Raw genomic sequence first — 23,144 nt, 5'->3', positions numbered from 1 at the left:
CTCACCCTGGCCGCGGGGCGGCGGCGCCCCGTCTCCTTCCCTACCCGGCCGGTGCTACCGAAACGCCTGTACGGGAGGAGCGCGACCTGCGCGCCAGCGCCGGGTGCTGCCGCCGCGGCGCGCGGGGGTGCGCGTTGGCGTCCTCGGGGGGTCTTGGTCTAAGCAAGCTCCTGACAAGCCGTCTGATGAGTATACGAGTACATATATCATTTACCACATGCTCTCACCGAAATCACAGCAACTATTTCTATAGAAACAGGACAGCGGTGCTGTCAGCAGCTCCCTTCCACGGCTGAAGCCTTTCGCCCTCTGCGCTCGCTCCCCGGCATGCATCACCTTTTCCGTTCCCTTCCCGCGCCGCCTCCTCACCCGGGCACTACCCGCCGGCTCAGCCGAGCAGGCGGGAGCAGGTAGGCAAGATGGGCGTGCAGACCTGCCTTCAGAGGCCCCTCTGTCACCAGCAGGCTGAAAGTCGGGTCTCCAAAGTATCAGCATGACAGAACTTCACGCAGATTTAAGATGTGATCACAGCCCTGGGTTATGCCGCGCTAGGCAGCTCACATGACTTGCGGACACCTGAAAGCCAAAGTACGATCCACAGATTATACAGCAAACAAATACGTCGTTCTAAAATATTTCGCCGAGAGATTCAATCATGTCAAAAATAAAACCACTTTTCCAAAAAGAGTAAAGGTGAGTAACTTCACTCAAGTAAATAAATAGTCACAGCTGTAAGGAACAAACACAGCCCACACACCCCAACGCTACTTTTTATTACAGGAGGTCAATTCCGAGGCGGAATCAGAAACGCTTCCTTGCCTGAGAAAGGAAGGAAGGAGGGAGGGAGAAAAACCCCTCACCTCCAGCCTCGCACAATCAGCTATCAGAGCTTCTGAACTGAGCACATGAGAGGGAAATAACACCTTGGCATGGCTGGGGTGGAAGGCAGGAGCAGGAGGACAAAAGCATGTCTCATCTCAGTGTGGAGTGCCTAACCTGCACCCTGCTGCCTCTGCCCGGGGGCAGGAGGCAGGAACCAGAGGAAGAGCAGGAGGCCAGGCGGCCTCCCCCAGACCCGGAACGCAGGCCTGCGGTGGCTGAGGTTACACCGTCCTGGCTTACAGTTCTGCAGCCAGAGGTCTGACCTACTGGTCTGGCAAGGCAGCCTGTCCGATTCACTTGATTTAAAAAAATAACATTAGAACAAAAGGAAAATTTATGGAATGCGATGTCAGAATCTGGTCATTTAAGCTCAAAATTCACTGAGTGAAAACAGTTCAGCTGCAGTAAATGGCAATTCATATCACGCCACACATCTCCGCTTGGCAGGGTTAGCAGCAGCTGGGGAGGACACGCTCAGCTTTAAGCCAGCACGGACATTCCTCGAGAGTGTCAGGTCACCCCTGAGGTCGTCAGCAAGGAAGCGCATTGCTGCTTGGACTGTAGCTGCTTGTGTTGGAACCAAAGAGTCTTGTTTTCATTGCTGCCAGTCATGAGCACAAACGTTCACTTGAAAAGACGGAAAGGCAAGCCAAACAAGAGACTCGCATAATGGCATTGTATTAAAAAAAAAAAATCAAAAACCGAACAGGGCAGCAGAAGACCTGGGAGCCAGTCCGGATGTGAAGTTAAACTCTTAACTTTTCTTCACCCTGTGGGTTTTTTCCCCCCAGAACTTTTCCAAAACACAGCATTAGCAAATGAATTTTAAGGTTTTAGCTGATTTTTTTCCCCCTAAAAATGTGAACACTCAGCAGGCCAAGATTTTGCCCACATAGCTAAAATTCATCCAAGTTACAAACAACTGAAAACAGGTCTTTACAGTAGGAAGTATTAAGCAACTTTAATAATAGGTAGATCAAGCAGCCCCACCTATAATAAGTAACAAATGCACCTCCCTAGAACAGATAGCATTTAAATGGGTTGGTATACTATGAAAACAAATCCCACTGTTAATATTTTAAGATTTCTAGTTAATAAAATGCTCAAGACAGTTTTCAAGATGACTACTCCTTTTAAGGCATTACCTTTTTTTCTTATGAGTGAAAAAAAATCTTTTGTAAACTCCGCTTTTCTTTAGAGCTCAAAGAGCTTCTAATGCTTTAGGCTGAACACAAATTTAATGACTGAACAGATCTAATGGGAACATTAGATCTAAAAGCAATTTATACCACCTGAACAAAAGGTATTGTCATCTTCATTACAAGCTCTCATTTCCACAGTGTTCGGACAAAGGCAGCAAGAAAGTTAATTGTGACACTTCAGACACATTAAAACCAAGTTCTCTTTGGTTTCAAAATTAAGCATGGTGGTAGTTAACCTCTTGAAACAAAACCCTGCAATTAATTACCACTATCACATCAAACTAGCGTGATGCATACACGTATGTAAGAAAGGCAAATCAAGACTGAACAGGCAGTAATAGTTTTCAGCATTATTTAAGTCTTAAGTGCTTGAATTTACAGCCTTCAGTATTCTTTAAAAGGTAGCAAGGTGTATAATTATTTTTTTAAAGTAGCACAGTAAGACATACCATTTGTTAAGTACCACTTACTAGGAACACATTGCTGATAGCTGAACTGTTCCTGACTGAACCAATGGATTTATGCTGGCATAAACAGTAATAACAGGGCATACCCAAACTAAAAATTTGTTTCAGGTGTACTCTGTCGTATATCTGATCTCTGCACTTAACTAAGAAATGTTCTCATACAGCCACACTGGTACCCATCTAAGTTCTACCAGCCGGTGATGCAAGGGAACTCTGGAAAGATACTCTTGATCTCTTTTTCTGCTTCTCCTGGAATATCAAATATTTCCATTCCTCCAATAGCTATTATCTTTAAAATGGGTTCTCATAATGAGATGAGACAGAGCGTATTTGCTCAGAAAACAAAGTTTTTCTCACCCACAGCGATTAAAAAAAAGTTGAACATACATTTTGCTGAGCGTAAGTACTTAACAGAAATACACTACCAATAGCATAGCACAGAATTGTTGCTGCTCCTGCCTCCTTAAATTCTTTTTTTTTTTTTCCCTGAAAGGCAGATGAAGTGTAAAGAGTAATGCTTTTGTGCCAGCACAAAAGCTGTAGAAAACAAAAGATTTGCAAGCCATAGATTGAGCTTTTATGTCCAAGGCCGTTGCTCTGCAAGGTTCATACACTGCTTCTCTGCATTTCAGTATAGGGACTCTGATCAAACAGCAACACATCACTTTTCCTTCCCACTGCTGCTCTGTCAATTTATGCCATCCTTCTCTGAGGCAGGCAGAAGCCTTCCTACTTGCTACTCTTACACTACAGGGCAAGGTACTTCCTTAATTCACTTCAAACTATTGCCATGGTGACACACCCCATCTACCTGGCCACTTGGTTCCCATATAAGACTGACGGAAATTAAGAGAAAGGACCTTGGTGAAAATAGGTGCAATGAGGTGAATGAGACCGCTGTCACAGACACAGAAATGTGCTTTCTATGCACCACTAGCTTTAAGACCACACCACCTGAAAGAACACAAAGATGTCAAAGAGCTACTAGCAACAAGTAACACGGAGAACAAAGAAATGTAAACCAAGGAACAGTCAACTCCTCTATGGATCTTCTCATAAAAAAAAAGCTTTCAATTTGACACAACTTATCTGCCAGTAGTTGGATAAGTTTGGGGTGGGGGCAATCACAAAATATGAAAAGATTAATGACTAATTAAAAAAAATCTGTGACTAGTACAACCTCCACATTGAGCATGCAGCATGGAAAAGATAGCCAGACTAAAAAAAACCCTAATTGCAGATGAGGAATGCTAAATAATTATAATACCTTATTATTCTTGTAACACCACAATAAGGAACAGGAGCAGATAAGCAGAGAATACAAACTGAACATGCCCCCAGTTGAGTTCAAAACAGAGTTGAGCGGAACGTTTAGCTTTCCTTTTATACTACTTTGATCATTTTTTTAAGCAGAAACAGAACAGAGATAAAGTTGCTGGGAAAACCAGTTGCCAGAAGATTGAAATCAAGCTGTTACTTTAATGATACTGGTGTGTTACTGTACTCTACTTGCATAGACTTCTCTTCAAATATAACTGTAGATAGAAAGAACCTTTCTGGTTATAAAATGTAAGGGCTTGACAGAGCATGAAGCATGCCAAAGAGCATTTTTAGAACAGAAGAGCTGTTTGTAAAATTCATACAAACAGAAGAACAGGAGCTACAAGTTTCAAACAAGCCAAACTTACAGTATGGTCACTGAGAAATGAAAACAGTTCCCTGGGTCTCTGGTATAGCAGCTACAACAGCACATCTGAAACGCTATTAACTGCTTTAAATTCTTCTTCCTGCGAAAACTCACACAACACTAGAAGCACTAATGTGATAACTTGTAACAGAGATGAAATCTTTCACAGACAAGACTACTCGGTGGGTATGGCCCCCTTGTCAAACAAACAAACAAAAAAAGCCACCCTGACAACTGTCTATCTCGATAAACGCCAGCATTACAATCTTAAGATATTTATACAGCTTTTTTGTTAGTATCAGAAAAGCTGACAACTGTAATTACGTCCCATTAGAAAATTCAGAAGTGTCTTCCTCATATGATCTCCAGAAGCAAAAGTTTCTAAATTTAGTTAGATTTGAAGAGTTAACTTTGAACACAAGACATGAGCTTGACTTATTTCATAAGTACATATATTTGAATGGGGGCAAAGAGAGAAAGTACTACAGAAGGCAATCAGTTTAATATCCTGTCGGTTAGCTGAACGCAGAACCCTCCTCGCTGAGACTATCAATTAGAACAATTGCTTCGGTGAGCAAAATGGAAGTCATTCTTCCTTCTCCCCGGTATTAAACAATACACAGATTTCAGCAAGTAATCTCTTTTGTCCAACCTTTTCTTCGAGGTGAAGAGACTCTAGCAGTTTTAAGCCATTGCAAAAGTTTGAGGGTTTCACTATGCCACATGGGTCATTCCTGCCTAAGGCAATTTCAGATTCAAGTTCACCGTTAGCATTTCTGACAGATCGGTTCCTTTTGGGCAGGGACTATCCTCAGCAGGAGACACATGAATCAGATAGAAACCAATGGCACATGTTCCTTATGTATCCTCTTCCTATAGTGGTCTGAAAGCTGATATTTCAGTTGTAGTCAGGAGGTTTGCATTCTTCATCCCTGCTATAATGCCGCTATCTGCATCTCCTAGCTCAACTGTACAGTTAGATAGCTAACTTATTTCTTGCACCATCATACCATGTGCATGCCAAGATTCAGAGACAGTGGAAGTCAACAGCTTCATAAAAGTTGTAAATGGAATGAAATTTCCTTTAGAAGTTTAAGTCAAGAATTACATATACTGAAAGATTTGTTTCACTAGGAGTTTACATTCAAGTTGAACTTGCACAGTATTAAATCATCCTGAAATAAAACATCAGTGTTACCACCTAGTACTGCTTTACCAGAAATTCTTGGGCAGGGGTGGCAACTCAGAAAAACAGGACTAAGTTTTCACTGCAGAAGCTGGGTTCTACTCTTAACCATCACAAGTCAAGGAAGTTTGACTGCAAACACCTTTAATATGAATACAAAATTCACATAGGATATACATTCTGGGGAACATAAATGAACTATTACAAGAGATTCTGACAGAACAAAAACATAAAGAAGGCTGTCAGAGCAAGAATTTAATGAGGAATGATTAAAAAGTTTGATTTACATTACAGTTGTGTTAAGCACTGAAAACTTTAAGAACGTCAGCTGAAAGGCATTTGAACATACAGTACATAAATCATACAATCCACACCGTTGTAAATAACACATTTTAAGTATTTCATTTTACTTAATAGAACACAAAGCCATGTAACGTGCAAATGAGGACTCCAATATATTGAATTTAAAATGTCTATGATAAAATTGACATAGAATTTTACATTTAAGGACTACACGATTGATGGAGAAATTAAAAAAGTATCCTCCATGTTACTCCCATTACCGAAGTATGCTTTTCAATTAAATAGAAAAACCATACTGGCCTGATTTCCCCTCTCAAAATCATACCTGTCCATGAAGGTTAACTAAAGCTTTAAACTTGCTCTAAGTGTAAAACGAAACAGCATTTACACAGTCTCCTTCCTCTTGTTGGGAATTGACAAACCATTACGTGAAAGGGTTCTTGGATTATGTACACTGGTGGAAAATATTATCTTATAAAAAGGCACATACCTGTGATTTAAGGCTAGTACGGTATTTGTTTCATAGAGAAAGTAAAATTGTAAATGAAATTAGTACATTGCATGGTTGGCCTCACTCAGCAAACCACTTGGTGCAAAGCAAAAACGTGTGCTTAGAAGCCTCAGACTGACAGTGATTCTTGCTTTAGTGTTTTTCTTTTTTTTTTTTGAACCTACGATGGAAAGGTACATCTTTTAAAAAGGCATTTGCTGCAATTCCACTAGTCAATGAGCCATCTGCTACTGTTGCCTTATATGCAGATATCGCATATAGGCCTTATATTATTAATCTGCAAAATATTCTTTTAACTCTCTCCTTTTTAAAAGTCATATGAAAATTACTAAAGATGTTTTCTATATTCATCTATAAAATACCAGATGTTGGTACAAATCATGTAAACCTCCATTTGTAAATATTTTGACTAGCCACCAAAATGACCAGAAATCACAAACATCATTTGTCAGTGCAAATCTATAATAGTTTTCTTTCCCCTCCCTCCCCCATCCCAGTTACAGAAATCACCACCAACTTTCACATACAAAACGAGTGCTCTATATTTGAAATGACAGAAATTATGTTTGGCTACCTTAAAGTCACCCACTTTCCCACCAAATTCAGTTTTACAGTATTATAAAAGGGGGAAAAAAATTAAAGCTGTCTGTGCAAGAATCACTACAACAGTCCTTCAACCCCAACCCTTAATTATTATCAGATTTAAAGATTTTAGGTTAACATTGGGTCCTCTTCTCTGATCTGATTACTGCTCTTCAAGCCAGGATGGGGCATCTGCTCCAGGAGTTTTCAATTTGATGTGGAACTGTTTAAGTGTCTGTTCAAGCTGCTTTTGATTCCCAGCAAAGTATGCCGCAATGGCATTGTGGAACAGAACAAGCTGATTGTGCAATACCTTAACCTGCAGGCAAGGACAGAGATAGGTTAAGAGGAGGCAGCAGATGCTAACAACATCACAGGTCAGTTATAAAAAAAAATAGGCATATCTGAGATGCTCAGACTTCATACAGGTTTATTTAATAAAAGTTTAAAAATACAAATACAAAACGCAAATGCAAATTTCTTTAACATTAAAGCGATTTAGAGTTTTCATAAAGTATACTTAACAGGCAATAGCAACTCAGTACGCATGGACCAAAAGCAATTCACCGAGCAGCGTAATATTATCAAACACTTGATTACAAGTACTCGATTCCTTGAAATTAGATGTCAAACCTCTGTTTAAGATACCTACCTGCAGGCCAAATGGAATTCCCTGAGACAGTACATGACAAATGCATTATCTAAGTACACAGTTCATTTATTTGCCCTCCTTGCAGAGAGTTGCTGTTTTCCAGCTCACTTATACCTAAGTCAAATGAAACTGATGTTCTTTTCCAAGCAATATTTCTTGCCCATCTCCTGTAACACAGGATTATTGACAGCACTTGGTCAATATCTTGACTATAACATTTGTGCAAAGTAGTCATGAAACACACAGGTCACAGCAGTAATGAAAACTTGGGGAGAAGAGCACAGGAGCAGCTGGAGGGCATCACTGGTTTTCTCTTCCAGTCTAGTCTATGATGACAAGCTATAGCACCGATCAAGTGAAAGTTAAACAAATGTTACATTTTCATCCTAGCATACCAGTAAACCTGAAGTTGTGAATGATGAACAGTAAGATGCTGGAAAAGGCATCTGTCCAGTTTCTCCTGCAGCCAAAACCTGTCCTCTTCGTTCTTGAGTATACTCTCAGCCCAGCACAACCTTACTCTTGTGTCAGAGCCCAAATCCCTAAGGTGGTGGCCCTGTGCCAGTTTTCAGCCTACAAGACCTTGAACCCAACAGCATTTAACCAACACAGAAGAGAACAGAGGAACAGGGTGGCTGACTGAGCCCAAAGGGAAGATGTGGTAGGCAGCAGACTTAGCTTTCTCTACTCAAATTTTGGATCACTGCCCTGTCTGTCAGCACAATCCACAAGGGAAAGTCTACTCCTGTCATGCTAGGAAGCAAAACTGTCCTTGGGCCAGGTTTGGCATATGCCTACCAGTTGGCCATGCCTGTCTTAACAGGTTATTTGGCTAACGTGCTTTTCTGAAATGCATGCGACTCAATACAGAGATACTTTATTGCCTTAATTTAAGAAAGTATCTCAAATTTAAAAAAGCAACATGTATTAGACATGCTCTTACACTACAAGAGTGTAACATTTACACTACTACACAGAAATGTAGTAATCTACTTTTAAAATAAAATACTTTGAGAAAAAAGGGCTGAGGATGTGTGCATGTGCACACATGCACACAGGTGTATATAAAAGTTTCAGCACTAAGTTGAAATTTCTTTTATGCATATACAACAATTTATTTTTTTTTTACTGAATAGTCTCATTTCACAAATCAAGTTTTGCCAATAAACTGACGACTGTACAGACCTTAGTATCCTACTTAAGTGATAACCTCTCTTTGGTGACCCAAATTTTGGACTAAGTTGCTCTGACAATTTGAAAACTGGTATTCCTGTGTTTTCTCCCCTAATAATTCAGGATAATTTAAGCTTAACACATGTGAAATAATAGGCTTTTTGCCTCATTAACAGTGTAAAATGGTAGGTTCTTCCATCAAAAGGCTCTCCAAAAAGAAACATGAGAGGCGGGTATGGTTAGAAAGGAGTCTGCAGTGCACATCGTAACTTGGGACAATGTTTTTTTCATTTACAAGAGGAAGAATTCACCAAATCCATTATATACAGACATTTTAATATTTAGGAGATGTAGAATATAGCTAACTACACTTGTTCAACAAACAGTTCAGCTTTTCAAAGTCACAAAAGATGGCCTCTTTCAGTTTCTGTGAGAATAGAGGTATATACACATATTTTTTGTATCTATAAAAATATGTATTTTAATCCCAAAAATATTAAGTAATATAAGTGGAAAACGTCACAACAACATCAAGAGTTTGCTTTTAAAAGTCGAGAGCAAAAAATTTAGCAAGTACACTTTCTCTTCAGCAGATTTGTTCATCATTGACATGCAAGGTTTCACACAGTCCAAGCTAGTTCTATCACATTATTAAAATGTTACAAGTTTTATTCATAGTGTTTATAGGAACTTAAATGAAACAAGGGTAATTAATCCACCCTCCCAGCCTAAGTTCATCAATTTGAGGCCAAATTTGGTACTTTGTTAGGGCAGCTTTTAACACCAAGCTTTTGTGAACTGCCCTGAAATCTTCTGATAGTTTTATAAATTCAGTCAGGCCTAGGCTCAAGTATGTGTGCACATGCAGAGAGAGGCAGGAGTTGACAATGTGGAGGCAGATGATTCGGATTGAAAAAATATGTTTTGTTTCGGTGGGGTTTTTTGAACTACCAGAGTTACCTCATTGTATGAGGTTCTATCTCCAAGCCAGAGCTACCTCATTGTGGTGTAAATTTCGTGATCATTATCAAACTGGTTGCAGAGGTTCATGATGTTACAAATTCTGCTCTCCTCTTTCAGAAGCCGTTTGCTAAGTGTATCCCAAAAGTGATGGTGGGATCTTATAGAATCATAGAATAGTTTGGGTTGGAAGGGACCTCTAAAGGTCATCTAGTCCAACCCCCCTGCCATGGGCAGGGACATCTTCAACTAGATCAGGTTGCTCAGAGCCCCGCCCAAACTGACCTTGAATCTTCTTATCCATAGCTTCATTCGGGTAACTTTAAGATTAAATGTCTAGAGAAAGGCCACGTAAACTGTCTGGCACTGTACAAAGCAGCTCTACTGTGAGCTCTACTATGAAGCAGCAGCCAGCTAAGAGAAAAAAAGCTGTAACATCTCAAATCACCTAATGACCACTGCAAAAACACCTGCAATCACAGCTAAGAACTAGACGACAAGTATTCACTTAGAGCCAAGTTCAAACCTAACCAGTTTTCCCATGAAAGAATCTCAGCCTTGCCCACTGCCGTATCCAGCCATTGATTCCTACTGTGTTTCACCTTAGCCCTCTGTTGGCAAAACATCCATGCAGTTATGTAGTCGGTTGGATCAGGGAACAGATCTAGATTAAAACTAACCAGACAACAACATACTTGCTTTAACCTGGATCAGTTCCCCAATCTGATTCTCTGCACAGCTGCAAAAACACTTTTGTAAGCACAACAGAGAAGGCAGTGTGGGGGGAGGGAGATAGAGGATGAAGGGACCACTTTTTTTTGCAGCAAAGCCTTGAAGCGACTGGCAGGCTACAGCGCTAAAGGCCAACTCTTGAGCACTAAGCTGTAGCACCTATTCCAGTGAATGAGCATTTGAAGATTTGCCTTTCAATAGAAGAATGTTAATGGTATGCTGCTAAAGTAGAGGTTCCAGTGTATAACTAGCATGCCTGTCAAAAAGCCATCACGTTTTACAGTTGAACATCATTTAAAATCATTGTTCCTTGTTAATTAACTACATACACCTATTTGTTCCTAATTACAAGCAGAGTAAGCACTCCGTAATAGGCTTGGCAAACTTAAGTCTCAAAACAAAACTGAACTTTGTGGATAAACATAAAAAAAAAACGGGCATGCCCTAAACAAGAGTTGAGTTTCATATACAGAGGATACTGTAGGTTGGATTTGAGTTTTCACATTTCCTCTGGGTGCTCTTAACATTTAATTTCTTTTTAAATATTGTCCTCTTCCCTCCACCTCCCTCTGAACACAGTATTTTCCATGGCACAGTAAGTACAGATTTCTTTACATCCTCCTCATTCAGACTGTTTCAGCCATCTCAGCGACCAAAAAGACTACCCCCATTCTTTCTGTCAGTTTGTACCTCCTCACAACTCTCAATCTTTTCCCCTAGCTATCTTTATTTGAAGTTATTTGGTCTAAACAGTTAGGTTTATCTGGGTTTCCATTATATTGCTTTCATTTGTAGAAGCAAGCATTTAAACATCAAACTCCTGAAGTACAACTCACAGAAGTGCATTCAATTTCTTTCTTTACACAGAAAGGTTTGACATTTCTCAAGTGCATACATGAATAACGGTTTTTCCTTTCTCAAAAAGACAATGCCTTTTCAAAACTTTTTCAGCGGCAGAAATCTTTAAGCTAAGAACAGGCCACCATCCTCGTTAAAAAAAGATTAACTATTTGTAAGCTACAGATTTTGATTGCAGCTATTCTTATACTCATTACCCATTGCTACAAACTTCTACAGAACTCTGCCAGCTGGTGATAGCACCAATACAACTTTGCAGCAACATTAAAAAAAAATCAGTTCTAACTTCAGGATCAAATGCTATAATGAAAATGAATAGAAGTCATGTATATCTTGGTTTTACAGACAGAAACTTGCAATCTCAGCTTTACTGTAATTCAGTTCCCTGAACCTTTGGGGGCTTTTAATTGAAATATTAACTTATGAACCCAGGAAAACAGGCACAAAAAGACTGCAACCACGTGATGCCTTTTTTCCCCTAAACGTGGGGCCAGCTAGATTATGGCTGTTTGGTGACACTTGCAGCAACACAGACCAACCGGAGCCCACCAGCCAGTTAAAACTGGCTTTATAGTTCCTTTGCAGTGACAGCTTAAATCACCTTCCAGTTTTCCCTGCTCTCCTCATATGTCATGCTTATCCAAATATGGGACAAAACTTTTGAGTGGGAACATAACTGAGTGCATCTAGTGGAGGTACATTTACAAAAGAACATCTAGGATTCTGTTTTGACATTAATTTGTCAGGCAGAAAAACCCCAATTTTTTTACGATGTTTAATATTGGTCAGACTGTAAAAACATTTATTGGGAGATAATCATGTGCTGATTTATCTAATCTAAAATTAAACCCTAAATTGCTTAATTGCTTTGCTATGGCAAGGTTTCATTACACAATTCTGTTTTCAACACAAAAGTGATAACAACAACTAAGCTTGAGACTGTACCACATCCTGTATCAATATATACAAGACTTGAAGCCAAAAGGTTTACAATCTATAACAGAAAAAAATTATATGGCTACCACACCATTTTCTTACCTAAAAAGGCTTCCCTAATTAGACTCCGAACAAATATTAATTCACATCTAGATTCAGCACCACGAATAAGTATAGTCATGAAGTTGATGATTAGAGATTTGCATGTATCTAGTATATTGTAGCATGAGTCTGGCAAGGCCATGCCTTGATATAACTGCTCAAATACTAACCCTCATTTGCCTTGTATGCAATAAGCCTGCAACAACACAGGCTCTCTAAAACAGCCTACAAAAAGGCCCTTTGTGAGAGACTAAGTAAAACCAGTATTTTGTCCATCTGATCTTCCTTTATTTTGATGTCCCATTCTGTTAAATGGGCACCAACGTGGTCCTGGAGATAGACACACAAAATGGCGAGTTCCTGTTACTAAGCATATAGTATCAGTACAACCAGTATAATTCCCTCCCCGGGACTACTGTAACAGCTTAACAATACCAAAATCGCCCTTCCACTTGGGAGTTCAACATCATAGATGGTCTTCAGTTTAAACCATCTCCTAAACAGTGCACTACTCCCACAGCTGAAGCAGCTGTGTTACAGACACACTCAGACAGCTGTACACGTTGTGCTCTTCCCCTTTTCTTTCCTCTCCTTCATGTTAGGCGCATGCTGTATTTATAGATGTTTAAATTATGATGGATCATAGCAATTGTTATCATGCATCTTTGGAAAAAGTAGAACATCTGAGATTATTAGATCTAACTGAAATTAAAATCTAGTTCCTATACTTACTGATCCTATACTTATTAATAATCCTTTAAAATATAAAAAGTAATTGACTTCAGAGCAGTCACATACACTTTGTATGTAACTAAAAATTAAAAGTAGTGTTTATAATGGTTATATAGTTGTCTGGCAAATCAATTGTGCATTCCAATTTCTTAATACTAGCTGCAGGACAAGTATGAGGTCTAACAGGAACTCCCCTCCATTGACATTAATAAAAAAAAAAAAAAAGGTTGACACCAGAAAAAGGAATAAAGATGTCAGATTGGTAAGAACATCATCTCTCAGATAACCACTGCCTCCCACTACACCCCAGGAAGCATTCTGGGCAACAGAAGAACAAAAACTATCAGAGACAGATGCAAACTGGAAAAAAGTGCTCCTGAAATGAAAATTTAGGATTAGGATTAAGAGTACATGTTGTTTACTATGGAGAATCCCATACAATAAATAGAAAACACCAAAGTAAAGCTTACCTGAGTAAAGCTCTCAGTAGATAATTGTATTTAAGCCAATACTTGACTGTAAAGGAAGTCCTTTCTATGGCTTATTTGGGAAAAAATTACATACACCCTTCAGTAAATATTTTGACATCTCTAGTGTTAAAACTGAGAAATGTCAACCAGTGATAAAAAGGCTTAAGCATGTGAAAGTCCCCTCTGTGTTAATCTAAAAGAAAAGGCAGGAAGGAAAAAACAATCTCTTTCAGAACAAAATTTGTAGGCTGTGACTGCTAACAGGATGCTTGATCTAATTCAAGACTGTCACTAGGAAGACAACTTCATTAGCATTCCCTAAATTATCTAATTTAGTTTTTTAAAAAATATAGAAACTTTTTTGTACAAGATGGAAATAAAATGCTTTCACTCTGTAGCTTTCCTATCTGTATAAACATAAATTGATCAGTCTGCTGTATAGTTAATGCAAACCAAAAGGAAGCAGGGTAAGTGCTATTTTCAACCAATTTGAAGTTAAGCATCAGAATTCCTGTCCAGATATGAGCTGGAAGGATCAAACAATTGCAACAGAAGTACATTATATTAGTAGCAAACAACTTACTAGAAGATGAAAACAAAGGCGGAAAAAAAAGGACACCTTCAGTATAGCCGTTTTCAACCTAGCATAATTTTAAAGCCTCAGTTCTTATGAGCATTTCCTAATTTAAGCATAAGTATCAGCATTTAGATTAGACTTCAGCTTGTTCAAGAAAATTAATTTCAATATGGATTTCTTCCATTTGAAAGTTAATAGGCTACAAGTTTAGCAAGAACAACAAATGAAAGCCAGGGCAATACCAGTTTTTAATCATCTGATGATCTGGTTCATCACTCTTAACATGCTAAATGGCTATGTGATTCCAGATCCCTGGTCCTAATGCAAATGCCTATATGAAGTAACAGTGCTCAGGAGCTACATTTTTAGCATACATTGTTTTGGAAACAAAAAAGTTTGTTGATTTTTCTCCACTTTTTTCTTCTTCTCATCTGTTGATGGTTCATGTTTCTTCCCTGTCTTCCATCTTTATTCTAAGTAGCTGATGCAACTGCGTATGTGATAATATATTCAAGAATTCAGAATAATAATCAGTTTCAATTGGTTTAGTTTGTCCCCATTATTTTCCCTTCAAGTTTCCTCCTTCCATGCAAGGAGCACGGTTTGCTACTGTTGTCATTTGGGGCCACTCCTGTATTCTCTGACAGGCAGTTGTTACCTACATTCAGATCTTTATGAATTAACCGACACTGAAAATGTTAATCCACTGTTAGACATGGACAAACTGACAAAACACTATCTTTTATGTAAGTTATGATCATATTTTCCTCCCTCTGAAGACACAGGAAATATAATCATAGATTATTATAACCCTTTCATTTACTATGAGTATGAACAAAAATCAGATCTTGAAAGGCCATCATTTTTCCATCTAATTAGAAACAATTTAAAAGGACTTGTTTATCAAAGAAAGCACAGTTTAAAAGTGTTCTGTATGGCCATTCTATTATTGTCTGGTAGACAGAATAAGAGGGGTAAGAATCCCATCATTAAGAGGGTATAGATGAAATGGTAAGAATAAACACATATGGGGAAAAAAAGCCTTCAAACCAACAGTTCAAGAGCCCTGTTTAGAATTAAGAAACTATAAGGGCATTAATTATAGAAAGTTGTAGTTCTCAGTTCAAGTTACTAGTTTAAAACAAGCTTAATTTTGAAGAAGCCTCTTCACGGTTCTCTCACTTTCTTTGTGCATATCCTCCATGACAGTGTTATACAAAACATAAGTATTACTTTGAATCTTTAATCAGTAGTTATATGACTCATTTAACCATTAAACGCAATAAACTGGAAAAGTAATGCTTTTCCAAACTTGAAACCTCCCATATCAACAAGAAACTTACTGCCCTAATGTTTGCCATTTGTAGCTGGAGCAGCTTGATTAGGGACTTTTAAGGTTGCCTGCTCTAAAAGTGTGTCCTCCAGTGATAAAGCAAGAACTCAGAAAATTCAGCTTATTTTCCTTGCTTGCTCGCTCGCTCTACTTTTAAATTAAGATATTTTAAGATCTAACTAAAGTATTTCTAGCAAAGCAGAAACTTACAGGACAAAACTCCTAAACATAACATCAGAAGTTGTAGCTTACCTTATTTTCTTCCAGAAATTTCAATTTGATAGATACATCATTACGCATTTTGTCGTATTTCTCTTTATGCACTTGAAACAGTTGTTGTGATTGCTCAATCTTTGGCAGAGTGTTTGCATCACGAGGGCCAAGATTCAGCTCTTCGAGGTCTGTTCGATAGGCATCATATTCAATCCTGAGAAGAAAGAGGAGGAAAAAAATCTAAAGGCAAAGCATCTCAAAATAGACCTCACACATAGGGCCAAGTACAATAGAAGATGAACAAAACAGTCAAGTACGGAAAAAACTAAAAACCCAGGCAAGTTTTTATTCCCCCTCCTCCTATTCATCAAGCAAACCCACCCTTAAGTACATTGTACAAAGCTGCCTCAACAAGTACCCTCCCTCTTCTGTTCCTGTCTCAGCCACATGCTCCCAACCCTCTGTTTTGTGCCAGCTTCAGTGGTCAGAGCCTTTCCTGGGACACCTCAGCTTATTAACCCAGATAAAGCCAGTAAATTTTTTTCCAGGTTATTCTTCTGCTGTTGAATCAGTTCAGTGAAGAGTTTGTGTCGAGAGCAAGAGAAGCATGAAGAGCAGGACATCCCCTTTAAGCAGATGTTTGAGCAATGGCTCACTTCTACCAAACTCTGTCCCAAGGTTTTGTCAGCATGCTCTAGGCTTCTCTGTATGCATTAACTGGAACAGCTTTATAGTTCCTTCCACAAATAGTTTTGCGAGAACTTGTCTGCCCTATGGATAAACAGGCTGCAAAAAGATGATGCATTATTTATATTCTACTGAGAGCCTATCTTATTTTCCTAGGGAAGTCAGACTCTCTGGATCAATACCACCACTGAAGGAGATTAGGGAAGAGAAAGACAGAAGGTTAAGACTAAAAGCCGGGTAAGTATTTAAGCTAACTCTGCTCCAAAGGCATATGTCCCCCTTCTAGATAAGACAGATGAAAACTATTTTCTAATTTATTCTTGTTCTCTCCAAATTATCTATCCTGGATATTGCTAGCAAAACCAGAACTGATGTTATGGTATAGGCTCTTGCCTGCAAATACCTGACAACGTTTTAATTGAACCAGCTAGTCATCATATACCACTATCCATTAAAAAAGTTATAAACCCTCCTTGATATCCTTCCATATTAGACTGTGCCATTTTATTACATGAATAAAGATGAACCAGTCATACCTTCTTTCTCATTTTAATGGAAAAAATCAAAATGTCTTAAAAGTATTTTTTAATAGAGAAGTAAGTTTGAATATTCAGGTTTGTCTTCAAAAACACTAAGTAATTTTTTTTTTTCCCAAGAAAGTTTATTTACGCTTTCTGTTCATCAACGTATAGCATTTATAAGTGGGAAAAGCACCAATGGAATGTTAGTAGTTTAAAGATTGTATCACTAAATTAATCTTCTGCTTTCCAGTGTTACATACAAGTCTACCAAACACTGGATCCTTGCCAGATAAACTATTTTTATATTTTAAAACATTATCGCAAGTGGATGAGACAAATGTAATAACGACCTCTAACTTTTTTCTTCCTCCTCTTATGCAACACGTGCTTCTTCGTTCACAGCCATCTAGCATTTGACCAGGTAAAGCAGACAATAGCCAGAAATCACTCCAGGGTGATGGGCACCCCTGCCCAAAGCCTCACTCTTCCTTCCATACTTCTTTGTAGCTTTCAAATAATGGAACCTAGCATGTCAGCATGTGATAGATGCCAATTTTAATGGAACAAACCAACCTATTTCTGGCTTTTCAAATATGCTTTCTCACAAACAGACATTTCTAAAACTGGAAACAAATCAGGATTAAAAACTGGTTATAAAAAACAACTTTTCAATTGGTATAACTGCTCCAAAATAAAATACAACATTTTCAGAGATAAAAGGAGTTATAATATTCACAGGGCTCTTTCTGATTCTCATTGCCACTACAATTCAGGCTTTATTGAAATAATTTGACTTAATTCCAAAAAGGAAACAAACCAATACAGAGTTGATAGAAGAGGGGAACAGATGAATGCTGAAGTACCACTGGGGGACAGGGAAGAAGAGATACAGAAATAAATGTGACCTATTTTCACATTGCAAAATGATAGACTGGCTATGTAAGTGAAGAACCTTTGTAATTTATTTGCCTTATTGAAGTGGCAAAATACTTGATGTCTTTAATAAACAGAAAGGGAAAGTAATGAAGGTATTTCAGGATGGAAGAGCCATATATTGAAAATGACTGGCAAGAACAATCTTAGCAGATGTATTCTGTATGAATTTTCAAGGGGATACCTGGAAAATGTATGACTTTTTTTTAATACTTTAATGTAAAAAATAAAGCAATACTTTACATTCAGATTAATTCTGCCTTTCATGCCTTTAGGAAGTTTACCTAAATATCTAAACAATAACTTACTATTTTGCTTATAAATAAAGCATTAGAACAGAACAATGAAAAAAAGGGTGGGAAAGAACTTCAAACTCAAGCAGTTTGCAATTTTTGACCTAAAATAAAAAAATCACAAAAAAATATGCATAAACTACATCCTTTGGCAGATTAAAAGAAACATACTTTATCCTATTAAGTGAAAGAAAGTCATAATGGAACCACATGCATCAGAAAGGACCACAAGTCCAAACCCTGGCAGGAGAATGGAACCTGGTTTTAGAGTACTGTGCCATATCTGAAAGTAACCTTCTCCAGGGCAGGAAACCCATTATCTACTGCTAGATATTATTCACTTACTACGAAATTTTTTTTATTTTCCCCTTTCTGACCTAGCCTGCAACTTCTGCATAAAAATTGAAGTGTGAATTGCACATATTGTGCATCAACAGAAGCACAAGATTAAATGTTTTTCAGTCAAACAAATTATTTCACCTATTACAATGTAGCTAAATAAAAGGATTAATCTTGCACTGTTATGCTGCTTAGAAAGCCACCTTAATCTATCAGGCAGGAAAAAACAGCTATAATTACTCTTAGATATAGAGCTAAGAAGTAAAACAGAACATTTACAAAACATTTGAAGATACAGGCAATGAGGCAGTTAACTGTAAATCCTAGTTATATGAGAGTTGTGTTATACTTATAAGGTTATTACCTGACAGGTTAGTCACTCAAATACAAGGACTAAACTGATACAAAGTCTATTTCCTGAAGATCAGTTTGTAATGAAAATAGCTAGACATAGAATAGCTACCTGGCACTTTCATACTGTTTCACAGTCAATAATGTATCCTCAATTGTTTTATTCACCAATGTATTCACACTGGCAATAAAAAAGTTAATAGCCCCGAGAAGTGTTTCTCCATTTTTAGCTAGAAGTTTCTGCGTATCTGCATTGTAGCCAAACTCCTCCTATAAACAAAAAGCAGAGAAAACAAAACTGTAGATCATTTAAAGTCATAACATTCATCAGCAACTATATTAAAAAAATACAAACACAGATGTGAAAGTTCTGTCACTTCTCTTTGGGTATGGTTATGATTAAACAGATATGATTTCAATAAAATGTTCAGCTCACAGTTTTTATGAAGTCTCTCTAACATCAGTAAAACATGGTTTGCAATTATGTTACGACGCATGATGTTAAATCCTATTTTATAATGTGATTTTTCTGCACTCCGAAGTCTTGAATGTTACTTAAAAGTAAGTGCTAATGTAATCTTTACATTGTCATTCAGCAGAGTTTCAATCCAGTATCTCTTAATGTGGTTGTCTAGGTAATGCTTTAATACCAACAGAGAAAACCACTACATTAAATACAGTAATATAACTAAATTCACAAGAGCACACAATATTAATTAGCTATTCAGTTTTATTCTTACATTCTGAAAAAAAAGCACTGCAAAAACCCCCAGTATCTATCACAGTTTAATAGGCTGTAAATAATTGAGGAGTAGAGCATTATAATGGACAGCAAATAGAAATTGTAACATAGCTCAGCCATAAATTTTAAAGAGACAAGGGCGAAATTATTTCCAAGGCATTTGACTCACATTTGGATATATGTTTATTTATGTCTTTTTTTTTAACAGCAGTGTAAGCCCTGACCAAGGCTGCAAAGATTTTCCTAATGCATGGATGCCAAACAAGTCCAATTATTATATTTATGTCATCCATATGGCATCTTCATATTCTGCAGATGGGAGTTCTCACAAAAGAATACAATCTTTGGTTGTAATGGCTGTAAAACACACTAGGTTCATATTTGGAACCTGGTCTTTTTAGGCTTGCACACTGCCAACAACTGACTCAGAAGTGCTGTATTCTCCCAGTTTCCTTTCATCTGACTAGAACATGAACATCAAAGCCAAATGATATTTCACGTTAACACGAACAACTTCATGAGGGCAAGGGTAATGGGCAATGGTAAGGGAAGAATCTTCTAGAAAAGGAGGTGCAGTGGAGGTGAGCAATTTGAAGTAAAAAAGGAAGAGAACTTAAGGGAAGTTTTCATGAGCTAAGCCCTGTAAACACCACTAAAGATCTGTCACCTTTGCTTTACACAGCTGCTTGGGTGGCAAAAGCAATCAGCCAAATCACTACAGGTCTTGCTGAAATAAAAAATAGTCTTCAGCTGGTTTTGCTCTAACATTGCCAGCTACACAGTAACACAAGTGCTAGCACAGGGAAGAAGTAGGAGCATACAGGCAGAGACAACAAGCAGTAGGACTGCCCCTTTCCAGCAGCATTCAGTCCCATCTCTTTTCGCTCCTGCAGGCAAGACTGCAATTAGTTTTCCAGCTGGTCCTCTGACCCAGATCATCACACACCAAATGAGCAACACTACCAATTCAAAGGAAGAGGTTTAAGAAGGAAGGGACTGCAGCAGCCTGCAGTACTAAAAAATATGCTAGCCACCAAAACTGTCCTTCTACTGGTTCATACAGTTTCATGTAAAAACTTTTGAGTTTTGTCTGTGACCTCTGTGGATACCTCTTATGAAACAGACAGGAAATCCTTTCTGTATCAAGAGTTTACACTCAGTTCATACTCTATGCACAGGTCAATTAAAATTGGAATTCATCTGTCTATGTAATTAGAGGCACATGAGCCTGGAACCAGGAATTATCTTTGTATCCAAAAGAGAAACAGCAAAACATTCACATTAAGTAATACCTCTGCAGATACCACACTGAGATCTCATTTTGTTATCATGTATAAAATAAGAAATATTGTTTTTGTGGTTTTTTTTCATCTTATATACTGTTATCACATTAAACACTAAAGACTAACTGTTCAGAAATTTTACTTTTAGTCTTGCACAACTTTTAGAGGCAACAATGCTATCCAAACATCCAAGAAGAATAGGCCAGGCTACAGATGGTAATACAGTACAGATTAAACAAAAGGGGAAACACAAAGAGGAAAGAGACAAACATCAGGCAAGTCTCCAAGAGGCAAATGTTAGATAACTTTTATTACAGCAGCAGAAACCTTTATTTGATTTTCATCAACAGCCCCATTCAATAATCTATACAAGAGATGAATGACTGAAACAAATTCCAAGACCAGTACAAGAGGCTGAAAGAACCTGGAAGAACAGTATTCCTATTAGAAGTTACAAGCTATTCATGGGAAAAAAAACCCCAACAGTCATTAAACAAGAGCATGATACCAGATTTAATCCAAGTTTCAGAAGTAACATCCAACTTCAGCACATACTTCATAATCACTAAGTTTTGACACAAATATGGGCATGTGGCTTGTGGCATGTAACTGATTATTAAAAACTACTACTTTTAGCAGATTATTTAATTTCTTAGCTGCTAGAAGTGCTCTAATTCCACAGATTTTCATCTATCAGACTGTAATATTAAGAATTCCTGTACTCCAGTGCAGAAGTCTCAATTTTTTTCAGCTAGCTATCAGTTAAGGTTCCTCTGTGCAAGCATGAACTCTACCTCCTCCCTTAAAACTCAATGGGAATAGACAATCATGAAAAGGGAAAAACAGACAGACAGAGGTTTTAAGTTTAATAATCACAAAGATAATATGGGCTGTTTCAGCAGCTATATTTTAGAGAATCATTAAGCCCCTTAATACTGGTTTTCCAAAGGATCAGTAGCAGTATCAAATTGCTTTAACTTTGGAAGTACAGAACGATCAATGTAGAAGAAAGCTGGCTACTGTGTTTTACATGCACATCTACCTTCTCTCTCTTTACAGCAGACAGTTTTATTATCAGCAACAAAAAGTGCCAGTGTTACATAAACTTCTAAACCAAGGAATCATTAACAACCCAAATGCAGATATCTAAAGATTGCCTCTCTTGCTCAGAAACTCCAAACAACATAAGAATACAGATTAGTCCTGTTAGTAGCAAAATTCTGATTAAAAAAGGACTTTGAGATGAAATCTCAATGCTTAAGTATGCTACAGAAAAATAATTTACTCACATTCAATGTGCACAAGTGAAGTAATGTGCCCTATTCTACTTACTCCCAGGAATATTCCCCAAAGACATCCTGTAATTGAAATGACGTAACACTCTGGAACACTGATGACACTTCATTAGAAGCAAAATGAAGAGTAAAATGCATTTTCTGTACAAAGGAAAGTTGTCAGCTCTTAAGTCCAACCGTTAACTAAAGGCAAGCATTTAAGAAACAATCAAGAACTACAGTAATTTCAATAATTTCCTATAGTTTTAAGTGAATTACATAAGCTTTTAACACAAAGAGCATGTAATATATTGTTAACTACAATGTTTAGAAAAGTAGCTGCTAACTACTATATACCCTGCACAAGTCAATTAGGCTTATCTTCATCTCTGCTATTTTATTTTTTAACACTATAAAAGTCTTACATGAAGTTCCAATGATTTCAAACTCAGGTCAGCAAATGCATCTCCAAGTTGCCTTTGGGTATGTACCATCTGGAAGAGTTGTGTGGACAGCGTCTGTGCCAGTCTCAAGATATTTTCGTATTTTTTTTTGTTATCTCTCAATATATCTATCTGAGCTTCTAGTTCCAGATCTACTGTTCTTGAGCCACGACCCAATTTTTCAGAGATGATCTGACGTGTACACTGGGGAAAAAAATTTAAATTATAAAGAATCAAGTATATTCAAGACAACACAGCGTACACCCATTTTCAGCTTCAAGGGACATATAATTACACACAATTCTTTCACAATCACCCCTCCCAATATAAGTTTGCACAACAAACTGAAAAAACAACACGCTCTTTAGAAGTTTATCAGGACTCAGCAAGAACAGTTGGACAAGTCTCAACTCCTACTAAGATGAATATTCAAGTTAGCAAATCAAGAGCATAACTAATTGTTTCTCAAGTAAAAGAACACTTATCTCTTTTTAGGTTTGGTGAATCTCATTAAGTTAAAAGAAGCAATTTAGCCCACTGCATTAAAGTCAGTTAATGGGAGTATTACTAGTTCTGCATAAAAATATCTAGTTAGTGATCTTTTGGGCTTTGTCTACCAACCATCCAATTCCAGATCATCCATGTTATGTTTTCCAAAATTGTTGTTTTGGGGGTTTATTTGGGGGGGGGGGGGGGGAAGGAGGTGGGGGTTTTCCGTTT

At 37.8% G+C, this 23,144-nt stretch overlaps 1 protein-coding gene across 2 annotated transcripts in view; it reads right to left on the bottom strand.

The window, feature by feature from the left end:
- Window positions 1-5,551: 5,551 nt before the first annotated feature.
- Window positions 5,552-23,144, bottom strand: part of ARFIP1 (ADP-ribosylation factor interacting protein 1) — a 40,405-nt gene continuing 22,812 nt past the window's right edge. For both annotated transcript variants that reach the window (XM_009329783.1, XM_009329784.1), the window contains exons 6-9: window positions 22,407-22,628; window positions 18,795-18,952; window positions 15,598-15,772; window positions 5,552-7,139 (exon numbers count right to left, since the gene is read on the bottom strand). In XM_009329783.1, coding sequence (XP_009328058.1) covers window positions 6,984-7,139; window positions 15,598-15,772; window positions 18,795-18,952; window positions 22,407-22,628 — 711 coding nt within the window. In that variant the 3' untranslated portion in view covers window positions 5,552-6,983. The remainder of the gene's footprint in view (window positions 7,140-15,597; window positions 15,773-18,794; window positions 18,953-22,406; window positions 22,629-23,144) is intronic.

The sequence above is a fragment of the Pygoscelis adeliae genome, unplaced genomic scaffold (assembly GCF_000699105.1).
Source record: "Pygoscelis adeliae isolate BGI_AS28 unplaced genomic scaffold, ASM69910v1 Scaffold67, whole genome shotgun sequence".
In the NCBI taxonomy this organism is placed as follows: domain Eukaryota; kingdom Metazoa; phylum Chordata; class Aves; order Sphenisciformes; family Spheniscidae; genus Pygoscelis; species Pygoscelis adeliae.
This window is presented reverse-complemented; position numbering and strand designations above follow the sequence as displayed.